Source organism: Gopherus flavomarginatus, chromosome 8, assembly GCF_025201925.1.
Source record: "Gopherus flavomarginatus isolate rGopFla2 chromosome 8, rGopFla2.mat.asm, whole genome shotgun sequence".
Lineage (NCBI taxonomy): Eukaryota > Metazoa > Chordata > Testudines > Testudinidae > Gopherus > Gopherus flavomarginatus.
This window is the reverse complement of record NC_066624.1, coordinates 57878982-57900586: the sequence shown is the minus strand read 5'-3', so window position 1 is coordinate 57900586 and position 21605 is coordinate 57878982. Positions and strand designations below refer to the sequence as shown.

The 21605-nt window shown below is 50.6% G+C and overlaps 2 protein-coding genes across 6 annotated transcripts in view; one reads left to right on the top strand and one right to left on the bottom strand.

Annotated features, from left to right (window-relative positions):
* Positions 1-21605, top strand: part of HDLBP (high density lipoprotein binding protein) — a 112913-nt gene that overhangs the window by 79355 nt on the left and 11953 nt on the right. For all 5 annotated transcript variants that reach the window (XM_050965356.1, XM_050965358.1, XM_050965357.1 and 2 more), the window contains 7 exons: positions 1038-1192; positions 2619-2723; positions 14776-14910; positions 16128-16271; positions 16560-16745; positions 19284-19400; positions 20022-20150. In XM_050965356.1, coding sequence (XP_050821313.1) covers positions 1038-1192; positions 2619-2723; positions 14776-14910; positions 16128-16271; positions 16560-16745; positions 19284-19400; positions 20022-20150 — 971 coding nt within the window. The remainder of the gene's footprint in view (positions 1-1037; positions 1193-2618; positions 2724-14775; positions 14911-16127; positions 16272-16559; positions 16746-19283; positions 19401-20021; positions 20151-21605) is intronic.
* LOC127056957 (protein phosphatase 1 regulatory subunit 7) overlaps positions 5599-21605 on the bottom strand; it is a 94404-nt gene continuing 78397 nt past the window's right edge. Inside the window, exon 26 of the mRNA XM_050965384.1 lies at positions 5599-5767. Within this exon, the coding sequence (XP_050821341.1) occupies positions 5714-5767 (54 nt within the window). The 3' untranslated portion in view covers positions 5599-5713. The remainder of the gene's footprint in view (positions 5768-21605) is intronic.

Below are 21605 nucleotides of genomic sequence, written 5' to 3'. Positions count from 1 at the left end.
AAGTCCCTCCTTGCAGAGGGGCGATGTGGGCAGGAGGGAGCCTTGCCAGTGGACACTGCTTCTTTGAGCTGTGCAGTCCTTAGCCTTCCTCCAAGCCTAACACTAAAATGGGCAACCATGACAGCATCTCATTCTCTATGGGACTATTGCTTCTGTCTCCTTAGGCTCCTTTAAGAACCAGGCCAAACTGCAATGGCAGGAGAGAGCTATTGTTTGGTGTACAACAAACAGCAGTAGAGGTTCTATAAACTTCAAGTCTTTTACCTTTAAACTTTTGGGGATGGAGAACTTTTAAACAAACCACCTCTCCTTACCCCTCTCCTGCTCCCCCAAGCGAAAGGAGAATGGCTTGTTTGCTCCACTACATATTGCCAAGTTTAGTCTCTAATGTATACCCCGCACGCAGCAAGGCTCATTGATTCCTGGCTGCCTTAAGTTTAACTGCACATGTTAAATAAGGTGTAGGGGAGGGCTGAGAGAGGGGGAGATCTCCTACCATTTGAAGGGGGTGAACAGAGCATGAAACTAGACAGCAGTCCTGACGGATGTAGAATATGCTGCTTTTAATGTGAAATATTCTGGGTCTGTGCACTTTATAACAGCTGAAAGAAAAGCTACTGGGAATGTGGGTTCTCAGACAGCAATGCTGGACTATGTGTAATGCTTATTACAATAATCTGCTGCTGCTGAGTAAACAGAGGGTGCCATACAGAAGGGGCAATAAGAGGAATTCTTTCCTGGGCTGGAGAGAGGCTGTTCTCCTATATACAGAGCAGGGCATAATGGTGGACTCCTCTACAATCCAGGATGGAGCCAAGGCAGAGTTAGCACTGATGGTAGGTAAACTCTTGTACTAATGAAATGCTATTAAAATCTCTCTTTATGGTGAATGTCTGTCGTCCTCCCTGTGTGCCTTGGGATCCTGCTGGGTCAGGTGGAGGGTTCGTACTGATCTCTGTGGGAGTAATACCACTTACAGAAACTCAATTCTGTACTCACGGAGAAGATTCTTATTCTGTTTGTTTCCATAATCTCAGCCCCTGCCACAGAATCAGCCATGCAGGAGAATGGAGAGGAGACTGGGGAAGGAAAAGAAGCTAAGGAAACTGATCCCACTTCCCCAAAGAAGTGTGACATCATCATCATCTCTGGCCGCAGAGAAAAATGTGAGGCAGCCAAAGAGGCGCTGCAGGTATGTGGTGCTGCTGGGTCTCAGCAGGACTCTCATAGCTCTTGTAATCTACTTGTACTCTGCAGCAAGAAGCTCTTTTTGAATTCTCTGGGCTCTGGTGCCAGGTGGCCTTGCTCAAGTTGGTGTCCTCCTGGGGCTAACGTGGCATAGGTAGATTATGTAGCCTAAAGGAAAGGGGTTCCCTTTGTTGCATCTAAACTTCCTGCCCTTTAATGACTTGCAGGGTGGGTGTGAATTGACCTGACCAGTAGGTGTTAAAGGCTCCAAGCAGTAGTGGGAGTTGTTTATGCATAAGACTTGTCCTTTCAACCCTCCCCCATGATACAGGAGCAATCAGTGTTTTCTGTATCCTTCTTCAATAAAGTCACTTCGAACCTTTTCCAAGCTGACTAGTTCCAGCCTTGGCAAGTTCTCATCATCGCTAAGGCCATGTCTCTACTACAAAATTAAGTCCACCTAATTTAATTGGTCTACAGCTGCCACAGTAATTACATGTCTATACTTTGCTTCTTGTGTCAGCAGTGTGCATCCTCACTAGCAGTGCTTGTATCAATTGTATTTTCAGTGTGGGGCTTTATAGGATTGCTCCTGAAAGCCATTAACTGGTGACAAAAGCACTACAGTGTCTACACTGACACTGCGTTGACCTGATACTCATGGAGCTGGAGTTAAGTTGGCATAGCAGGGCAATTACATTGGTGGGAGCAAGATTTAAGTATAGACACTTCCACAGTTAGGTTAACATAAGCTTCCTTGAGTCATCTTAACTCTAATGGAGACCAGACCCAAGTGTTTCTATCCTTAATCTAATGACTTTCTGGACCTTTTCAGCCTCCACTGTATTTTAAGGTGAGGCTATGAAAATGGGCACTGTACTCCAGAGGAGGCACTATTGTTAATTCTAAGTATGTTCTTTAGTATCCAGTGCATTCTCATAGCTTTCACTGCTGCTGTTAGGCTTTCTTCTTGACCTACCCATGAAAACTCCCTGGTCTCTTTCCTAATCAATGGCTTAATGATCTTCTGATCAAATGTATTAAACTCTGCAGGATTCAGGAAGTGCCAGATCTTTCTCCCTCTCAGGACAGGTGTGGCTAATCTGAAGCACAGCAGGGCTGCCATTCAAAAGGCTTTGGGAGAAACTACCTTGGATATTAGGAAGAACTTTTTCACTAGGAGGGTGGTGAAGCCCTGGAATGGGTTACCTAGGGAGGTGGTGGAATCTCCTTCCTTAGAGGTCTTTACAGTCAGGCTTGACGAAGTCCTGGCTGGGATAATTTAGTTGGGGATTGGTCCTGCTTTGAGCAGGGGGTTGGAGTAGATGACCACCTGAGGTCCCTTCCAACCCTGATATTCTGTGAAACCTGGCCCTTTACCCAGCAGAAACACTGCAGAGTCAACTCTGTGCTCTTCTTCCCCCATGTAGGCTCTGGTTCCTGTCACCACTGAGGTGGAAGTGCCCTTTGACCTTCACCGTTACATCATTGGTCAGAAAGGAAGTGGAATCCGCAAAATGATGGACGAGTTTGAAGTAAGCTGGGTTTTGTCTCCCTCCCTTCCCTGGATCCCAGAGATCCTGTTGCTGTGAATGCTGCCTTTTGGGAGTGCTAGGAATATGGGCAAATCCATGGCCCCAACAGTCACTAATGTACCACTGGTATGGCAGGTACTGGACTACAAGTGTTTGCTTGATTCAGCCACTAGGAAGCTGCAATAAGAACATGAGTCTAGTATTTAATCCCTCCTCCCCTTCCCCCAGGAGTGGGAGGAATGGGTTATGCACTGAGGTTCTGAACTGAATCACTCCAAAATGTCACCATCTTTCTGTGACAAATTTTGAAAGACAAAGTATTTTAGGACATAGAGATGAACATTGATTTGGGATAAAATATAGCATGGCCATACTATGCCATCCTTCTGCGCTGCTGCTGGTGGTTGCCCTTCCTTCAAAGCTGGGCTCCTGGCTAGCAACCGCTGCTCTCCAGCTGAAGGCAGTGCCACCACCAGAAGAGGTGCAGAAGTAATGGTAGCAGGATCGCAACCCCCACACAATAACCTTGTGCCTCCCCCCACCAACTCATTTTTAGGTCAGGACCCTACAATTACACTACTGTGAAATGTTAAAGAGCTGGAATAATGAAATTTCTTGATTATTTCAAATCCAGTGACACTGAAATTGACCAAAATGGACCATGAATTTGGTAGGACCCTAGTGATTGGCCATATGCCATTGTAGGAAATCCCATCAGAGACTGCTAGTAGCATAAATCCCCAGTGGCCAGAAACAAGACACTAGATGGGGAGGGCTCTGAGTTACTACAGAGAATTCTTTCTCAGGTGTCTTCCTGGTGGATCTTTCCCACATGCTCAGTCTAACTGAACAGTATATTTGGGGTACAGATGGAATTTTTCCCCAGGTCAGATTGGCAGAGACCCTGGGTTTTTTTTTTTGCTTTCCTCTGCAGCCTGGGGCATGGATCGCTTACAGAGAATCCACCATTTACACTAGTTTAAATCTGCAACTTGAAGTCTTTTTAAATCCAGAGGTGGGCAAACTTTGGTAGCCCACAGGACCCTCCTGCCCGGCTCTTGAGCTCCTGGCCAGGGAGGCTAGCCCCCGGCCCCTCCCCTGCTGTTCCCTCTTCCACTGCAGCCCTGCTGCCGCACAGGCAGCACTCTGCGGAGCAGCAGCATGTCTAGCTCTGGCCGGCGGCACGGCTGCCAGACATGCTGCTCTGAGCAGCATGGTAAGGGGTGTGAGGGCGAGGGGGTTGGATAAGGGGCAGGGGGTCCCAGAGGGCGGTCAGGGAGCAGTTGGATGGGGCGGAGGTTGGGGGGGCAGTCAGGATGGGGAACGGGGGTTGCATAACCATGGGAGTACCAGGGGGGCCTGTCAGATGGTGCAAGTGTGGATAGGGGTCAGGGGACTAGGAGCAGGGAGGTTGGATGGGAGTGGGATCCTGGGAGGGGGTGGTTAAGGGACAAAGAGCAGGAGGGGTTGGATGGGTCGGGGGTTCTAAGGGGGGTAGTCAAGGGGTGGGAAGTGGGGAGGGGGCAGCTAAGGGGTGGGGCCCAGGCTGTTTGGGGAGGCATGGCCTTCCCTACCGGGCCCTCCATATGGTTTTGCAACCCCGATGTGGCCCTTGGGCCACAAAGTTTGCCCACGCCTGCTTTAAACCATGATTTAAGGACTTCAGTAACTCAGCCAGAGTCAGGGTGGATAAAAATCAATGTTTTGTTTTGTTTAAATCAAAAATCTGATTATTTTGATTTATTTTAATTCGGATTTTTTGATAAAATGCTTTTTGAGGAAAAAACCTGAGATATCATGGAATAGGGATTATAAATTCTAATTCTATAATATGAGACAATATATTTATGTAATGATTAATAAACGTTTTTGTAAATGAGTTTCAATAGTTCATGGATTAGGGACACAATCTTATGCAGTTCCAGGGGCTTCTGTGTAGATTATCTAGGTTAATCTTTCTATCTACCCAATGGGATTCAGTGCTCAGTCTAGAATTTACCATCAGAGATGCTTAGTTTTGCAGTTCGCAAACTGGGGATTTGTGTATCCAGAGATAACATGCTTGTTAACAGCAAAAATGTCTTTAAATAGAGGTGAGAAATAACAGACCTCAACCCTATTGTCCCTCTGCAAATTTGTGTGCACAAAGTCAATCCCTTACCTCTCTCTCTTAAAGTGCAGAGTTTTAAAAAGTTCAATGAATAGAAGACTGTTGGGGGTGGAACAGATCTGGACAAGGAGATGAAGTCTGGAGAAAAATGTGAGAAGGGAGGGACAGGCAGTAAAAACAAAAGTGAAAATGTCTGAGCAGCATATTCCAGAAGTCTTAAGGTCTTTCTGAGTGTAGCCTTCATTGATTTGAGATCTACCATACCATTCTCTCACTAGAAGGGAAAACCTATAATGGCAGGAGGCCGTAAAAGAGACCCAGTTTGGGAATATTTTAATGAAGTTCCTCTACCTGTGGGTAAGACAGGCATGTGTGCAAAATGCAGACAGTGCAACAAAGAAATGCAAGGCCTGGTTGCCCGAATGAAACAACATCATGAGAAGTGCTCCTTCTCAGGAGGAAGCTGCAGTGAAGATGACGAAAGCAACATGTCTGAACATGCAGGATCTTCAGGTTGGTCAACTTTTATTTCATACTTCTTTCTTTAGGCCTGCCTATCTTCCTTCTGGACTATTCTTGAATTCTCATGTTTGAGGAAAAAAATATAGTTGTTACTTTATGGTACTATCATTTTAGATGCAGTTGTGATTAAAAATAAATAACTGAAATAGGCAGATCTTCCTTTTACAATTTCACCTTTTAAAGTAGTACTGAGTGTCAGTGAATGCAATGAGTAATACTAAATGAGCAGTATGGTGGTAATAATTAAATAACTGTATTGACTTATTTTGTTTAGGAGAATCCATCCTCAACGTACAGGATTATGAAGACTATCCACCTTCAAGATCACCATCATTTTCTATAGTTTCAGAGTTATCGGTCAACGATAGTGTTTCAGTCGCATCATGTATGTCACATAGCCACAGTATATCACCTGTAGCAAAAAAGGAAAAAAAAACTCCATTGTCCAAAACAACCATAGATAAGTTTTGTGTTAAGAACCAGCAGATTACAAAAAGAAGTAATAGATGAGAAAATTGCCCAGTTTGTTTATGCAACAAACTCTCCTTTCCGTATGATTTGAGAACCTACACTTCATTAACATGGTTCAGTCATTAAGACCAGGATACAGTCCACCCAACAGAGTAGACATCACAGGCAAATTGCTGGATAAAGTGTATGAAAGAGAAATTGAGCAGTGTGCAAAAGGTCTAGAGGGTGAAATTATTAACCTGAGTCTTGATGGGTGGAGCACTGTCCACAATGACCCTGTTGTGTGTGCTTGTGTGACAACAGAAGAAGGGAATGTCTCCTTACAGAAACAATTGATACATCAGGAAATGCACAGACAGCAGAATACTTACAAGTAGCAGTGAAAACTGTAAGGGAAAAAATTCAAATGTCTAGTACGCAGCTTGGTCACAGGTATATCTCCATATATTATTAGTTCTTCTTCGAGTGATTGCTCATATCCATTCCAGGTAGGTGTGCGCGCCGCGCGTGCACGTTTGCCGGAAACTTTTTACCCTAGCAACTTCAGTGGGCCGGCAGGTCGCCCCCTAGAGTGGCGCCACTATGGCACTAGATATATACCCCTGCCAGCCCGCCCGCTCCTCAGTTCCTTCTTACCGCCGTGTCGGTTGCTGGAACTGTGGAGTGCGGCTTGCTGTCCTCCACGTACCTAGCTGTCCTGTACTCTGTTCATAGTCGTAGTTGTAAATAGTTTTATAGATAGTTGTTTATTATATATAGTTGTTTAACTTGTTCGCGGGTGGGCCATTGCCCTTCCCGGCGCCCGGCACCGGGCTCATGCCTGGCTCGCCGGGCTTCAAGCAGTGCTTGGCATGCAAGAAGCCGATGCCGACCAGCGATCCCCACGACGCGTGCCTCAAGTGCCTGGGGGAATCGCACATAAGTGAGAAGTGTCGTATATGCAAGGCCTTTAAGCCTCGCACAAAGAAGGAGAGGGATCAAAGACTCCGCGCTCTCCTAATGGAAGCGGCACTGTCTCTGGCACCGGCGGCGCAGCCGGCCACTTCTACTCCGGCACCGGACCGCGCCGTCACTGGCAAGACTCCCCGGCACCGACCATCCCCGGCACTGGGAGCAGATCCACGACCCTCGGCATCTGCAACACCATCGAGGCAGGCCCGAATGGAACGCCCGGCACCTACCTTGGCCGCGGCACCGCCTGCAGGGCTGCTGTCGACTCCGGGTCCGGAAGGTCCGTCGAGTCCAGCCCCTCCTAGCTCGACCCCTGATCTCAAGGGGGAGCTGTTAGTCCCATCTACGCCGGAGACCTTTGCCTCGGCACGGGACTTGATAGCGCTAACGGAGCCATCGCAGCCTCAGACGGCACCCCCGGGACGGGTAACCTCCAGAGGCAAACCAATGCTAAGAGCGCTGTCTCCAGAGTGCCGGCACCGATCGCCCCGGAGACGTGAACGCTCGCGCTCGGGGCGCCGCTCGCAGTCCCGGCACCGTTCTCCCAGGTGGTACCGGTCGCACTCGCGGCGCCGATCAGTATCTCCACAGTCCCGGTCTGGCTTCTCTTACCGCCAGCACCGAGACTCTAGGAGCCGTTCACCTCGACGTTCGGCTCCCCGGTCGACCTCCCGGCACCGAGCCGGTGGTAGGTCCCGATCCCGGTCGACCTCCCAGCACCGCGTCGGTGGCAGGTCCCGGTCCCCACTGCCATCCCGGCACCGCGCTGATCGAAGATCGCGGTCCCGCTCTCGGCACCGACCTCGATGCAGATCCCGCTCCGGATCCCGGCACTGGCTACTACGCCATTCCCGGTCCCGATCCCAGCACCGATACGGGTCGCGGCACCGATCCTCGGCACCGAGGAGAGCGTCGGAGTCGGTATACAGAGACGCCTATCAAACAGGCTCAGCGCCTCCATGGCCTTCCAGGGAACCATCTGTGTCCTCTCAGGCAGACAGCGCCTATGCCTTGGGCCAGGATAGACACTCAGCCCTGTTTCAGGACCCTCCACCACAGGAACGAGGGCCTCAACAGTGGGGGTTTTGGACCCCATGGGCGTATCGCCAAGCCCAGGGCCCACAACATATTACCCCCCGCCCTGTGGCGGAACGCAGGCCACCGGAGGCGACGGTGTCTAGACCCCCTCCCTCCCCGGAAGCAGACGGCAGGTCCAGCCACCAGGACCCAGAGCTCCCTCCAGTGACGGAGGTGCAGCCCCAGATTGAACCCCCCGTGGACACTCTGTTGCCGGGAGTTTCCTCGTCGTCTTCACCAGATGAGGCAGTGGCAGGTACCTCGTCCTCCAGCCCTCCCCCGCTAGATCTTAGGGCACACTAGGACCTCCTCCGACGGGTGGCACAGAACCTGGACATTCAAGCAGAGGAGGTCTCTGAAATAGAGGACCTGGTGGTGAGCATCCTCTCCGCCAATGCGCCCACCAGAGTGGCCCTGCCCTTTATCAAAACTATCCAGGCCAACGCAGCTACTATCTGGCAGTCACCGGCCTCCATCCCTCCGACCGCTCGAGGGGTGGAAAGGAAGTACATGGCCCCCTCGAAGGGCTATGAATACCTGTACGTTCACCCGACACCCTGCTCACTTGTGGTCTAGTCAGTGAACGACAGGGAGCGCCACGGTCAAGAGGCCCCAGCGCCCAAGTCGAAGGAGGCGAGACGGATGGACCTCCTGGGCCGCAAGGTCTATTCGGCGGGGGCGCTACAGCTCAGGGTCTCGAATCAGCAGGCCCTCCTTAGCCGCTACTCCTTCAACTCGTGGGTAGCGGCGGGGAAATTCGCAGAGCTGTTACCACAGGACGCCCGCCAGGAGTTTACCACCATCCTGGATGAGGGCAAAAAGGTAGCGAGGACCTCGCTACAAGCCTCCCTGGATGCTGTGGACTCGGCCGCTCGGACCCTCGCCTCGGGGCTTACGATGCGCCAAATTTCCTGGCTTCAGGTCTCTGGCCTTCCACCGGAGCTCCAGCATACGATCCAGGACCTCCCCTTCGAAGGCCAGGGCCTGTTTTCCGCTAAAACAGACCCCAGACTGAAGGACCTTAAAGACAATAGAGTCATAATACGGTCCTTGGGGATGCGTACGCCTGCGACACAACGCAGACCATTCCGGCAGCAGAACCAACAACGACAGCGTCGGCCGTATCATCAGTTCCGCCCGCGGCAGGAACAACCGACGCAGACAGTCGGGTGGCCAAACGGGGCAAAACCAAGGCTCCGCCAAGGCCCCTCCTGGACCCAAACCTTCATTTTGAAGGTGCGCCCGAGGGCGTAGTACCAGTTTCCCCTCCGGATCCTTCCCCGCAGTTTTCCAACCGTCTTTCGTTTTTCCTCCCGGTGTGGACCCAAATAACATCGGACCGTTGGGTCTTGCGTACGGTGCAGGCCGGTTATCGCCTGCAGTTTTCTTCTCTCCCCCCCCCCGCCCTCCCACCCACCATCCTCGTCCCTCTTCAGGGACCCCTCTCACAAGCAATTCCTCCGTCAGGAGGTGCACACGCTCCTCGTCAAGGGAGCCATAGAGGAGGTTCCAGAGAGCGAGAAGGGCAAGGGGTTTTATTCCCGCTACTTTCTAATCCCCAAGTCCAAGGGGGGCCTCAGGCCTATCCTCGACCTGCGGGAACTCAACAAGTATATGGTGAAGTTGAAGTTCCGTATGGTGTCCCTTGGAACCATCATCCCATCCCTGGATCCTGGAGACTGGTACGCCGCCCTCGACATGCAGGATGCTTACTTCCATATCGCCATATTCCCCCAGCACAGGCGTTTCCTCCGCTTTGTGGTCGACCGCCAACATTACCAATTTGCGGTCCTCCCGTTTGGCCTCTCTACGGCCCCGAGGGTGTTCAGGAAATGCATGGCAGTCGTCGTCACACACCTTCGGCGCTGTCGCATTCACGTGTTCCCCTACCTCGACGACTGGCTGATCCGGGGCACATCGGAGCTGCAGGTCCACGACCACGTCCGCAGGATCAGCAGCCTCGTTGCTGCCCTAGGCCTCGTGATCAACGTGGACAAGTCTACTCTGCTCCCCACGCAGAGAATAGAGTTCATCGGGGCCGTTCTGGACTCTACCCTAGCCAGGGCCTTGCTACCCTTGCCCAGGTTCCAGTCGCTGTCGACCATCATTCTGCGCTTGCAGGCGGCCCCGCTGACCTCTCTAAGAACATGTCTGGCCCTCCTGGGCCATATGGCAGCCTGTACGTTCGTGACAGCGTATGCCCGACTCCGCATGAGGCCTCTTCAATCTTGGCTCATCGCGCAGTACCGGCCGGCCAGACATTCGTTGGACACAGTCGTCACTGTTCCCCAAAGGGTCCTGGAATCCCTTCGGTGGTGGCTGGACCAGTCCGTAGTCTGTGCGGGGCTCCCGTTTCATCCGCCCCAGCCCTCGGCATCCCTGACTACGGACGCCTCAGATCTGGGCTGGGGGGCGCACTGCGTCGCCCAAAGAACTCAAGGCTTGTGAACCCCTCAGGAGCTGGACCTCCACATCAACATACGGGAGTTGAGAGTGGTCCGTCTTGCTTGTCAAGCGTTCGTCCATCACCTTCAAGGTCGTTGTGTCGCGGTGTTCACCGACAACACGACGACCATGTTCTACATCAACAAGCAGGGCGGCACCAGGTCCTCTCCCCTATGTCTCGAGGCGATGCATCTCTGGGAGTTTTGCATAGCCCATGCCGTTCACCTTTCTGCCTCCTATCTCCCGGGAGTACGAAACACTCTAGCGGATCGACTGAGCAGGTCCTTCCGCTCGCACGAGTGGTCCCTCCGTCGAGACGTCGCCCTCTCACTCTTCCAGAGGTGGAGTCGTCCCCGGATGGACCTCTTCGCGTCCAGGGAGAACAGGAAATGTCGAGCCTTCTGCTCCTTTCAGGGTCGGGAGCCCGGGTCTATAGCGGATGCCTTCCTGAACCCATGGGCGACCCACCTGTTTTACGCGTTCCCTCCCGTTCCGCTGATACACAGGGTTCTCCTCAAGGTGCGCAGAGACACAGCTCGGGTGATTCTCATAGCCTCAGCGTGGGCCAGACAACATTGGTACCCCATGTTGCTGGACCTCTCAGTAGCCAAACCAGTTGCCCTGCCCCTGCATCCGGACCTGATCACCCAGGACCATGGCAGGCTCTGTCACTCGGACCTTCCGTCTCTGCACCTTACGGCATGGCTCCTGCATAGTTGACAGGCTCCGAGTTACGCTGCTCTACCCCGGTTAGGGAGGTTCTCCTGGGCAGTAGAAAGCCTTCCACCAGGGCTACTTACTCGGCTAAGTGGAAGCGTTTCTCCTGTTGGTGTTCGGAGAAAGGTCTTCTCCCTATGGAGATTCCCATCACCACTATTCTAGACTACATCTGGTCCCTCAAGGCCCAGGGTCTGGCGTTGTCGTCCCTCCGGGTCCACCTAGCGGCTATCTCCGCGTTTCATCCTGGAGTGGACGGGTGTTCCGTCTTCTCCCACCTCATGGTGGTGAGATTCCTGAAGGGACTGGAGCATCTCTATCCACAGATCCGCCCTCCTGCCCCTTCTTGGGATCTCAACCTGGTCCTAACTCGGCTCATGGGTCCTCCATTCGAGCCGTTAGCTACTTGCTCCCTGCTCTATCTCTCATGGAAGACCGCTTTCCTAGTGGCCATCACCTCAGCTAGACAGGTGTCAGAACTACGGGCCCTCACAGTAGATCCCCCGTATACGGTCTTCCATAAAGACAAGGTGCAGCTGAGACCACACCCGGCCTTCCTTCCCAAAGTGGTCTCAGCTTTCCACATTAACCAGGAGATCTTCCTCCCCGTCTTTTTCCCAAAGCCCCATTCGTCCAGCAGGGAGCAACAGCTCCACTCGCTAGATGTCCGTAGGGCGCTAGCATTTTATGTGGACAGAACCAAACCGTTCCGCAGGTCCCTCCAGTTATTCGTGGCGGTAGCGGACCGGGTCAAGGGGCTACCGATTTCCTCGCAGAGGATATCTTCCTGGGTTACCTCCTGTATCAGGACCTGTTATGACCTGGTCCACGTTCCGACGGGCCATGTGACTGCTCACTCCACCAGAGCACAGGCATCATCGCTGGCTTTCCTTGCCCGCGTGCCAATCCAAGAGATTTGTAGGGCGGCGACCTGGTCATCGGTCCACACATTTGCTTCCCATTACGACCTGGTTCAGCAGTCCAGAGGTGATGCGGCCTTTGGCTCTGCAGTGCTCCAGGCCGCGACTTCTCACTCCGACCCCACCGCCTAGGTAAGGCTTGGGATTCACCTACCTGGAATGGATATGAGCAATCACTCGAAGAAGAAAAGACGGTTACTCACCATTGTAACTGTTGTTCTTCAAGATGTGTTGCTCATATCCATTCCACACCCGCCCTCCTTCCCCACTGTCGGAGTAGCCGGCAAGAAGGAACTGAGGAGCGGGCGGGCTGGCAGGGGTATATATCTAGTGCCATAGTGGCGCCACTCTAGGGGGCGACCTGCCGGCCCACTGGAGTTGCTAGGGTAAAAAGTTTCCGGCAAACGTGCACGCGCGGCGCTCACACCTACCTGGAATGGATATGAGCAACACATCTCGAAGAACAACAGTTACAACGGTGAGTAACCGTCTTTTATCTATCTCACAGAACTGGAAAGGACCCCCAAAAGTCATTGAGTCCAGCCCCCTGCCTTCACTAACAGGACCAAGTACTGATTTTTGCCCAAGATCTCTAAGTGGCCCCTTCAAGGATTGAACTCTCAACCCTGGGTTTAGCAGGCCAATGCTCAAACCACTGAGCTATCCCTCCCAGATAATGCTGCAAATATATTCAAGAAGAGAAGAAATTATTTAGAAAAGAGTGGAGAGAGTCCCAGGCTAATAAACATACGATTGCAGTGCTCATTTGATGCACTTCCTAGCCAAAGACTTCAGTGTTCCAGAAATAAAGGCTAATGTTGAAATTGCAAAATACTTTTGTAACAACCACTTTGCAGCAGCTGCTCAAAAAAAAAAGTGGGAGGAACCAAGCTAACTCTCTCCCACAAGACGTGTGATGGAACTCAGTAGTGGACTGTTTTGAGCACTATATCAAGAATTGGCCTAATCTGATGACTGTGAACAAAATTGTGAAAAAATAGATGGCACTGTCACAGCTCAAGTTCTCAGCATTGGTCTTAAGAGAAATGTTGAAAACTTGCTGAGTACCCTGAAGCCTATTTCTGTAGCCTTGAACAAAATTCAGGGAAATAGCTGTTTTATTGCTGATACTGTTGAAATGTGGAAGGAACTGAGTGAGATCTTAAAAAGAGAAATATGCAATGACAGAGTTAAATTACAAGCATTAAAAACCGAATGGGACAAGCACTATCTCCAGCTCGTTTTCTTGCAAATATTCGGTACCAGGGTCAAACCTTAACTGCTGAAGAAGAGGAGTTGGCTATGACATGGACATCCAGCAATTATAATGCCAACTATAATGAACTTCAGAGCTAAGGGTGAACCATTCAAGAAATATATGTTTGCTGATGTTTTAAAGAAAGTCTCACCAGTGACTTAAAAATTTGGATTCGGAGACTGTGGAAATGATGATCTCACTTTTAACAGTAACTTCTGCTGGTGTAGAAGGAATATTTTCTTCCTATGGACTAATTCATTCCAAACTGAGAAATCATTTGGGACCTGAAAAAGCAGGAAAGCTTGTTTTTTTCTTTTCCAGATTATGAACAAACAGGAAAATGAAGGTGAAGATGACTGAGTTAGCTGCAGAAGCCAATATATTAAGTTTCTCATGTTGAGCTGGCTGACATAGTTGATTTAACTTTTTTGTTTTCTTTTTAAAAAAAAATTTAATAAACTATTTTAACAAAAACAAACCTGATTTTAAAAAAACTTGAATGTTTAACTAAATTAAAAAATTCATATGCTTGTTGTGTTAAAATATTATGTTTGCTATTGAAAGAAAAAAAATCCAGAATATATAATGTTGTTTTAGTTAACTAAAACAACTTAATGTCTGCATGGTGGTGGTCTCCTCCTAATACAGCATGGCAAGAAAATCCTCCAAATATTAATGATTAACCTGTTGAATTGGAGAGAGTTATGAAGTCATTGCGAGGTGAACTATCTGTTCAATTACCTTTTGGTAAATGAAATAACCAGACAATCATTCATTTTCTGATATAGCTGTAAAACTAATCTGAAAAGTTTTTTTAAAAATAAATCACTTAAAAATTTATAGCATACCTTCTAAAAATGTAATCTACATCTATCTCTGAGTTGTGAAGAGTATGTATTAAGGTTATAACTACCAACAAGAATGCACTTTTATGTAGAAATCCCTGAATAAATCTCTAGTCAGGAAGACTAGATTTAATCGTGATTTAAATCAATTTGATTTTAAATCAAATCCACCCTGATTACAGGAGTGGTTGAGTGAGGTTCTATGGCCTGCAATGTGCAGGAGGTCAGACTTGATGATCATGATGGTCCCTTCTGGCATTAAAGTCCATGAGATGCAGTTAGAATTCACCTGGAATAGACTGGCACCAGTGTTTGATTTCTGCAGCCTCCTGGCTGATGCCCTCGAGGCAGGTTATTCCACATCTGCCTATTGCAGGGCTCTTCTGAAGCAACTGGTACTAGCCAGTGTCAGACAGATACTGGACTAGGCGGACTTATGTCTTGACCCAGACTGGCCATTCCTATGTGTATTGGTAGCCACAGGACCATGCTGCTCAAACCTTTTCCTTTTCCCAAACCTCCTTTAGTTTGGTGCAAGAGCTACCGCATACCAGTTGCACAGTCAAGAACTAGTCACACAATGGTGAATTAAGTTTGCTTTGGTTCCTTGGTGGTGGTGGCTGTAGCAGTGATGCTGCAACCTCAGGTTCTTCCCCCAGCAATAAAAAGGTGGCATGTGGACTGGCTGTAGTGTGGGTCCATTGGCCCAAAGTGACCACAGGTGTTTGTCATTTAGGTGAACATCCAAGTCCCTGCCCCTGAGCTTCGGTCTGATGTCATCAGTATCACTGGGCTCACTACAAACTTGGACCGCGCGAAGGCTGGGCTGCTGGAGAGAGTGAAGGAACTGCAGGCTGAGCAAGAAGATCGGGTAAGCCCTAGTGCCACAGCCTGCTCCCTTGTCTCTCTTGCTCCTAGGAGAACCAGCCCCATAACTCCTGCCCCAAGTGTTTTAGCTTTGTGTAAAGGAGTTAGCGATATCAGAGGATGTATAGCTGCAGAATGCACTCTTGTAAATAGTGTGTATTTGGCCTGACATTTGAGCTTTTAGGGTAGGCACATGAGATCAGCCTTTCAGACCCCCCCCCCCCCCCCCGATCTAACAGCTGGGCACCGCCTTCTGAACCTGGGCAGTAAAGTGAAAATGAGCAACGTTCACCTAGCTGGCAGAAAAGTGGAAGCTCATATGGATTGGGCTCTGCAGCACTATTGGAGGCAGCTGCCTTGGTTTACAATAAGGAATTTAGAGTTATGAAGGCTTGTTTGCTTCTGCCTCAAGTGAACGTGAAGGCTGAGTTACAAGCTCCCGTAACCCAAGTTGCTGCACTGTAAGCAGGGTAGTTACAGCCCTATTAGCTACTAACCTGATGGGAAGAGGCCACTCCACTTTGTGTGTTACTCAAATGTAATTTTAATTAAAAAGATCAAGTGGATTCTAAATAGCCCAGCTGTGCAGTGTGAGCTGATGGAAAAGGTAGTGATTGGTGTGTCCAGTTTTTATCCTAGTTTAAACAAATAGGCGAGGCATTTGGAATGGGGCAATCTTTCTGCAGTGAAACCAGGCATGCAGTAACTGGTTTGGCCAGTGGCTTGTGTCTCAGCGCTCCCCAATAGCTTTTAATCATCGCTCTGTGAGGAATGCTTCCAAGTCCCATTCTCTACCTTCTTTATGTGAAGTGTGGCAGTTTGGTCATCCTCCCTGGCTCCTCTGCTCTCTTGGGTTCCCTCTCTATAGTCCCCAGGACAGACTAACGAGCTGTCATGAGCAGGGAGCTATGGATAAATGAGCAGAGGCTCAGCAGAAGCACAGGCCAGTGGCAGACGTGCACACAGCTACTTTGGCTCTGCAATCATACAAATACGTTCAGGTAGTTCCATCCAGAGCAGCCACTGTGGGACAACCTGGGGCATGTCACAGGAAAGCAAAAAACGCCCCCAGAATCTGCCTAAATGTGTGGTATCACCTTACAGCCAGGATCCTTGAGAGATGGAGGTAGAAGTTTGACATAGACAGGAATGGATTTAATTGGTCAAGCCTTGGTGTATACTCTGCTATAGCGCTCGAGAGGGTCTCCCTTCTCATTACAGGCCTTGCGAAGCTTCAAGCTGACTGTCACTGTGGACCCCAAATACCACCCTAAAATTATTGGAAGGAAGGGGGCAGTGATCACCCAGATCCGCACGGAGCATGAGGTCAACATCCAGTTTCCAGATAAGGATGATGAAAACCAGGTGAGGACTGGAGGGGGATAAAACCTTCTGGGGCACAATAGAGGCTCTGGGCCCCGGGCTCCGAGGAGAGCACACATGACATTTCCAGCAGTTGCTCACTGCAAAATGCTGATCAAATTAAAAACACCCCAAGCCTGTCCCAGGCAGGCCAGTCTGACACTACACTTTGGTTTCCAGCCCAAAGTCTCCTGTAGTGTTGCCTTCCAGTCAGACTTCTCCCTAACAGGTCCAGGATGGGTTTGCTCCCAGCAACTCCATTCTAACTTTCTCCCCAACCTGCTTTCCTAGTCCCAGGATCAGATCACCATAACTGGCTATGAGAAGAACACTGAGGCAGCCCGAGACGCCATCATGAAGATTGTGGGTGAGCTGGAGCAGATGGTCTCTGAGGATGTGATGTTGGACCATCGTGTTCATGCCCGCATCATTGGAGCACGGGGCAAAGCCATCCGCAAAATCATGGATGAGTTCAAGGTGGGCACAGAGAGTATGCTGGATCCATTGCAGGGGCTGCTGTACAGTGGTTGGGATAGCTTGAACTACTTCAAACCCAGGACTCGGGGGCTCTTGATGCCCATGCTTTCTGCCCTGTGCACAAATCTTGACCTGGGCTGCAAAGGCTGATGATAGTGCTGATGTGTTACAGGGAATCTCTGTGGGCTTGATTGAGATGGAGATGGACACAGGACTCGGGTGATGGGAGGCAAGGCTTCAGTCTAACTGCACAGGCCTTGCTCTCTTCCTGTACTTACTCTAGTCTGAGCCAGGTCTGCATGCCAGGGTATAGGTCGACAACATGGTAGATGGACCACACAGCATAGTTGATTGGACACCACAACTGGGAATGGGTTGAAGCAGCCTGCTTGTCTCCCTTCCCTGTCCTCCCCCACACCTTGAGCAAAATGGGATCTCTGGAAATGGTGACCCAGGGTGTCTGAGTCCCAGTTGGCTGCTGGAGCTCTTCCCAGGGTGGGACACATGACTTCAGTGTTCCATACACAGGCTGAGAGAGAACTCCACTGAGCCCTTAGGCTGTGTCTGCACTGCAGTTGAACACCTGCAGCTGGCCCATCAGTCGGCTGGGGCTACAGAGCTGTTTAACTACAGGGTAGATACTCAGGTTGGTGGGCCCTGGCTTCAGCCTGAGCCCAAACAGCTACATTGCAATTGTATAGCCCTGCATCCTGGACCCCGGTCGGCTGATGTGGGCCAGCTGCAGGTGGTCAGTTGCTGTGTAGATGTATGCTGAGTGTCTGTGGCCTGGGTGGATTTTAATCTGCCAGACCTGCTTCTGTGTGATTCCCTCTGTGCTGTTCCCAGGGCTAAGCCACAACTGTTCTTCAGGTGCCTCTGCCAGTGGCACCTGTCCATCACAATCACAGTGATCTGATCATTTCACACTTTCAGACCTGAGCTTAATGGCTCCTCCTAGTGAGAGGGAACAGCTTTATCTGCTCCCCTGTCACTGACTATGGAGCTGGGGTCAGAGAAGCTTCCTGAAAGTGTTAGGGAGGCCCAGTGGTGCCCGAACCGAGGGCTGCCCCTTTATCACCGAGGCCCTAATCTCACACTGTCCCTTCCCCCGAGGCCCTGCTCCCTGATCTCACTCCTCTTTCTCCTCCACCACACTCACCCTTATGGCTTTTAAAAGTGATAGGGCCATGGCCTCCTGGTACTCCTGCTTGGAGCCCATGAGGAACCTTTGCTATCATTTAGGCACCTCTCTGAGGGGCGTTTGACGTTCCCAGGGCCCTGGGTACTCAGCTCTGCGAGACTACTAGGGAATCTGGCAGCTTTTGATAAACAAAAATCCAAGGAGTCCCATACAGTCTGTATTGAATTTGCTGTTGGATTCAGTGTTTGTGGTGCCCTAACATCTTTAATACTTTCAGTCGGTTTAGATTTTCCTGTTGAAAACATAGCTGCTTTATGGAAGCTGTCTGTGAGCAGGGGGAGCTGAGTAGGGGGAAGCTTGGGTTTTTGGGTCCCTTGCAATGCGTGAGAGACACTTCTTCTGTTCTAAACAGCTTTACTATAATATTGGATTACCTTCCAGCAGTGCCTAAAGCAACAGGTCACGCACCTGTCTCAGGCTGGAGTAGGATTGTTTGGGCTCTTGGAAGAAAGGCCTTCGCGGTGTCTGTCTGTTGAAATGATCAGCAGTGAAATAATGAACATCATTGACACTGCGTTTGTCTTTTAGCCATGCCATGAACAACCCACTGATAGCCCTGGGGGGAGCTCAGACCTCTGAGTCTGTGCCACGCTGAAGACCTGCACTTCCCTTCTGTCTCTTGGAGATTGGGAAGGCTGGAAATCTCCTCTTTGAAGATGAAATTGTGGCACCTCGAGCACCACTCTGTTCCTGGGGCTCTAGAGTGTCTAAAACAAGCTGAGAGCTGCTGGTGAATCCTGGAAGCTCTCTAGAACCCTTTGGTTTTTGCCAGTGTAGTGTCGTGAGGCGGCACTAGCAGTGGTTTGACAGAGGACATGATAGCTGAGGATGTAGTGGTTAGAACTCCTACCATCATAGTGACTGCTAAAGCATGGCAGGTTATGATGGCAGTGGGAGCGATCGCCTGTATTCTGGCTGCCGGAGATCTAAGCACTCTGCAGAAGTGGGTACTCTGCCCAGGGCAGGTGCTGGTGGTAGAGCAACTCAGCCCCACCCTGCTGGGCTCTTGGCTACGCAACACTACAAAGCTGTGGGGTGCTGAGCGAATGGCAGCAGTGGCTGGAGAAGGGTCAGATCCCCCTGCTCCCAAGTTGAGCAGAGTCCATTCTGCTGGGAATGAGGCTTCCTGCTGTGTATGGGCTGCAGCTTAGCACTCTCTTGTACTGGAAACCAAACATTCCCCAATGGGGCTTGGTATGGTCCAGTGCAGACGAGCCCTCTGACTGTGAGCGCTTGTGGGGTCATCACTGCAGCCTAGCCATGGACCTCCAGAATGATGAGCCAGCTGAGCGGGGCTGGTGCACTTTTAAAACCCTCTGCTGTGCCTTACATTTCAGGTGGATATCCGCTTCCCCCAGAGTGGCGCGTCTGACCCCAACTGTGTGACTGTTACCGGGCTCCCTGATAACGTGGAGGAAGCAATAGATCATATCCTGAACTTGGAGGAGGAATATGTGAGTAGTGGAGGAGGCAGGGACGTGAAGGCGAGAAGAATGGCTCTGATCTGTAGCATAAACAGCCCAGTGAACTTCCTTGTTAGTGGAGAGTATAGGCCTAAAAACTACAAGTCCCTGCTGTGTGTGTGCATGGAGCTTAGCGAACAGCTGTGGAAACTTACAGGGCATTTCTAATATGGGCGTACTGTTGCATGATAGTGATCACTGAATGTCCACATCTGTCTGGCTCCTGCCACTTGTGGGCAGAGGAAGGTAGCGTTTTCCTCCTCCCTTCCATCTCTCTCTCACTGCTCATGGCAATTTCAGCTGTTCTGTGCAACTGTCCCTAGAAGTTAGAGCCCTGAGTAGGTATTGGCTTGTGAAGCAGTGTCAAGGCAGCCTATGTGGCCACTGCCCCATGCCACTGAAGTGAGGAGGGGTAAATGAGTGAATAGAGTGGCCAGTCAGATGGATGTCATCTGCCTGTCTGAGGGGTGCAACATGCTAGTCTTAGGCTGCTACTGGCAGCAATGGCTGGCTGATACTGTGCGGGAAGCGAGACTTCATTGACCAAGTAGGGAACACAAGGAACATCACCATACAAAGAACCTCTCTCCTTGTGCTGCCTTCTGTCTGCAGCTGGCTGATGTGGTGGACAACGAGGCGATGCAGGTGTACATGAAACCCTCCGCACATGAGGAGTCCAAGGCCCCATCCAAGGGATTTGTGGTGAGAGACGCCCCCTGGGCAGCTGGCAACAATGAGAAGGTGAGTGCTGCTTCTGCTATTGCACCTCCAGAGGTTCCTCTTCCTAGAGACTGTTCCTGTGCCATGGACTCCGCATGGCCAGGATGTGAACAGGAGGGTCATCTCCCTGTTCATTGTGGGACCTTTGAGGGACCAATGCCTGTTCTTCTTCTTTGAGTGCTTGCTCATGTCGATTCCATGCTAGGTGTGTGCGTGCCCAAGTGCACAGATGTTGGAATTTTTTGCCTTAGCAGTATCTGTAGGGCCGGCTGTGGTGCCCTCTGGAGTGCCACGCTCATGTGCCGGTATATGAGGAGTCGCCGCTGTACGTCCTCAGTTCCTTCTTACCACCCCCTGAGGGTTGGTCGGAGCAACTTCTCCTTGCCTCCGGAGGTGGATAATGGGTTTTCCCCAGCACCTATTATCTGCTCTTTGTATATAGTTGTTAGTAATTAGGTGTTAAGTTGTAAGAGTTAGTTTAGTAAATTAGTCTCAGCAGGGATTTTGCGCTGGCATGGCCTTGGTCATAAAATCCTAGAATCTCAGGGTTGGAAAGGACCTCAGGAGGTCATCTAGTCCAGCCCCCTGCTCAAAGCGGGACTGGCTACACTCACACTTTACAGCGCTGCAACTGGGGTGTGAAAAAACACCCCCCTGAGCGCTGCAAGATACAGCGCTGTAAAGCGTCAGTGTAATCAGGGCAGCAGCGCGGGGAGCGCGGCTCCCAGCGCTGCACGCTACACCCGTAAGGGATGTGGTTTACATGCAGTGCTGGGAGAGCTCTCTCCCAGCGCTGCTGCTCCGACTACACTCACACTTCAAAGCGCTGCCGCAGCGCTGCCGGGGCAGCGCTTTGAAATTCCAAATGTAGCCATACCCTAAATCATCTCAACCAGGGCTTTGTCAAGCCTGACCTTAACCTTTAAGGAAGGAGATTCCACCACCTCTCTAGGTAACCCATTCCAGTGCTTCACCACCCTCCTAGTGAAAGTTTTTTTCCTAATATGCAACCTAAACCTCCCCCACTGCAGCTTGAGACAATTACTACTTGTTATGTCCCTGGGTTTCAAGCCTTGTTCAGCCTGCAATAGGCCTGTGCCTGTTAGCAACCCTCTTAGCCACTGCCTGAAGTGCTTGGGAAAATCGCATGTAAAGGAGAAGCATCAAATTTGCAAGAACTTTTGACCCAGAATTCAAAGGAAATGGGGAAATTCATCTAAGGACCCTTCTTATGGAAGTTGCACTTCATCCGACATTAGAGCCGTCCTGCTCCAACTCTACGCCTAGCATCTCGGCGTCGGTGGAGAGCATTCTGCCCCACACTGAACTCTGCCCAGCACTGCTCCCCTTTGCCGGTGTCGAAGAAGTACCTGAAAAAGTGAGGCTCCCTGTCATCACGCAAGGAGGGACAGGGCTGTCTGCCCACTCCAGAGCCTCAAGGGGTCTCTCTCAGGCTGGAGCCCCAGGAACCGCCAC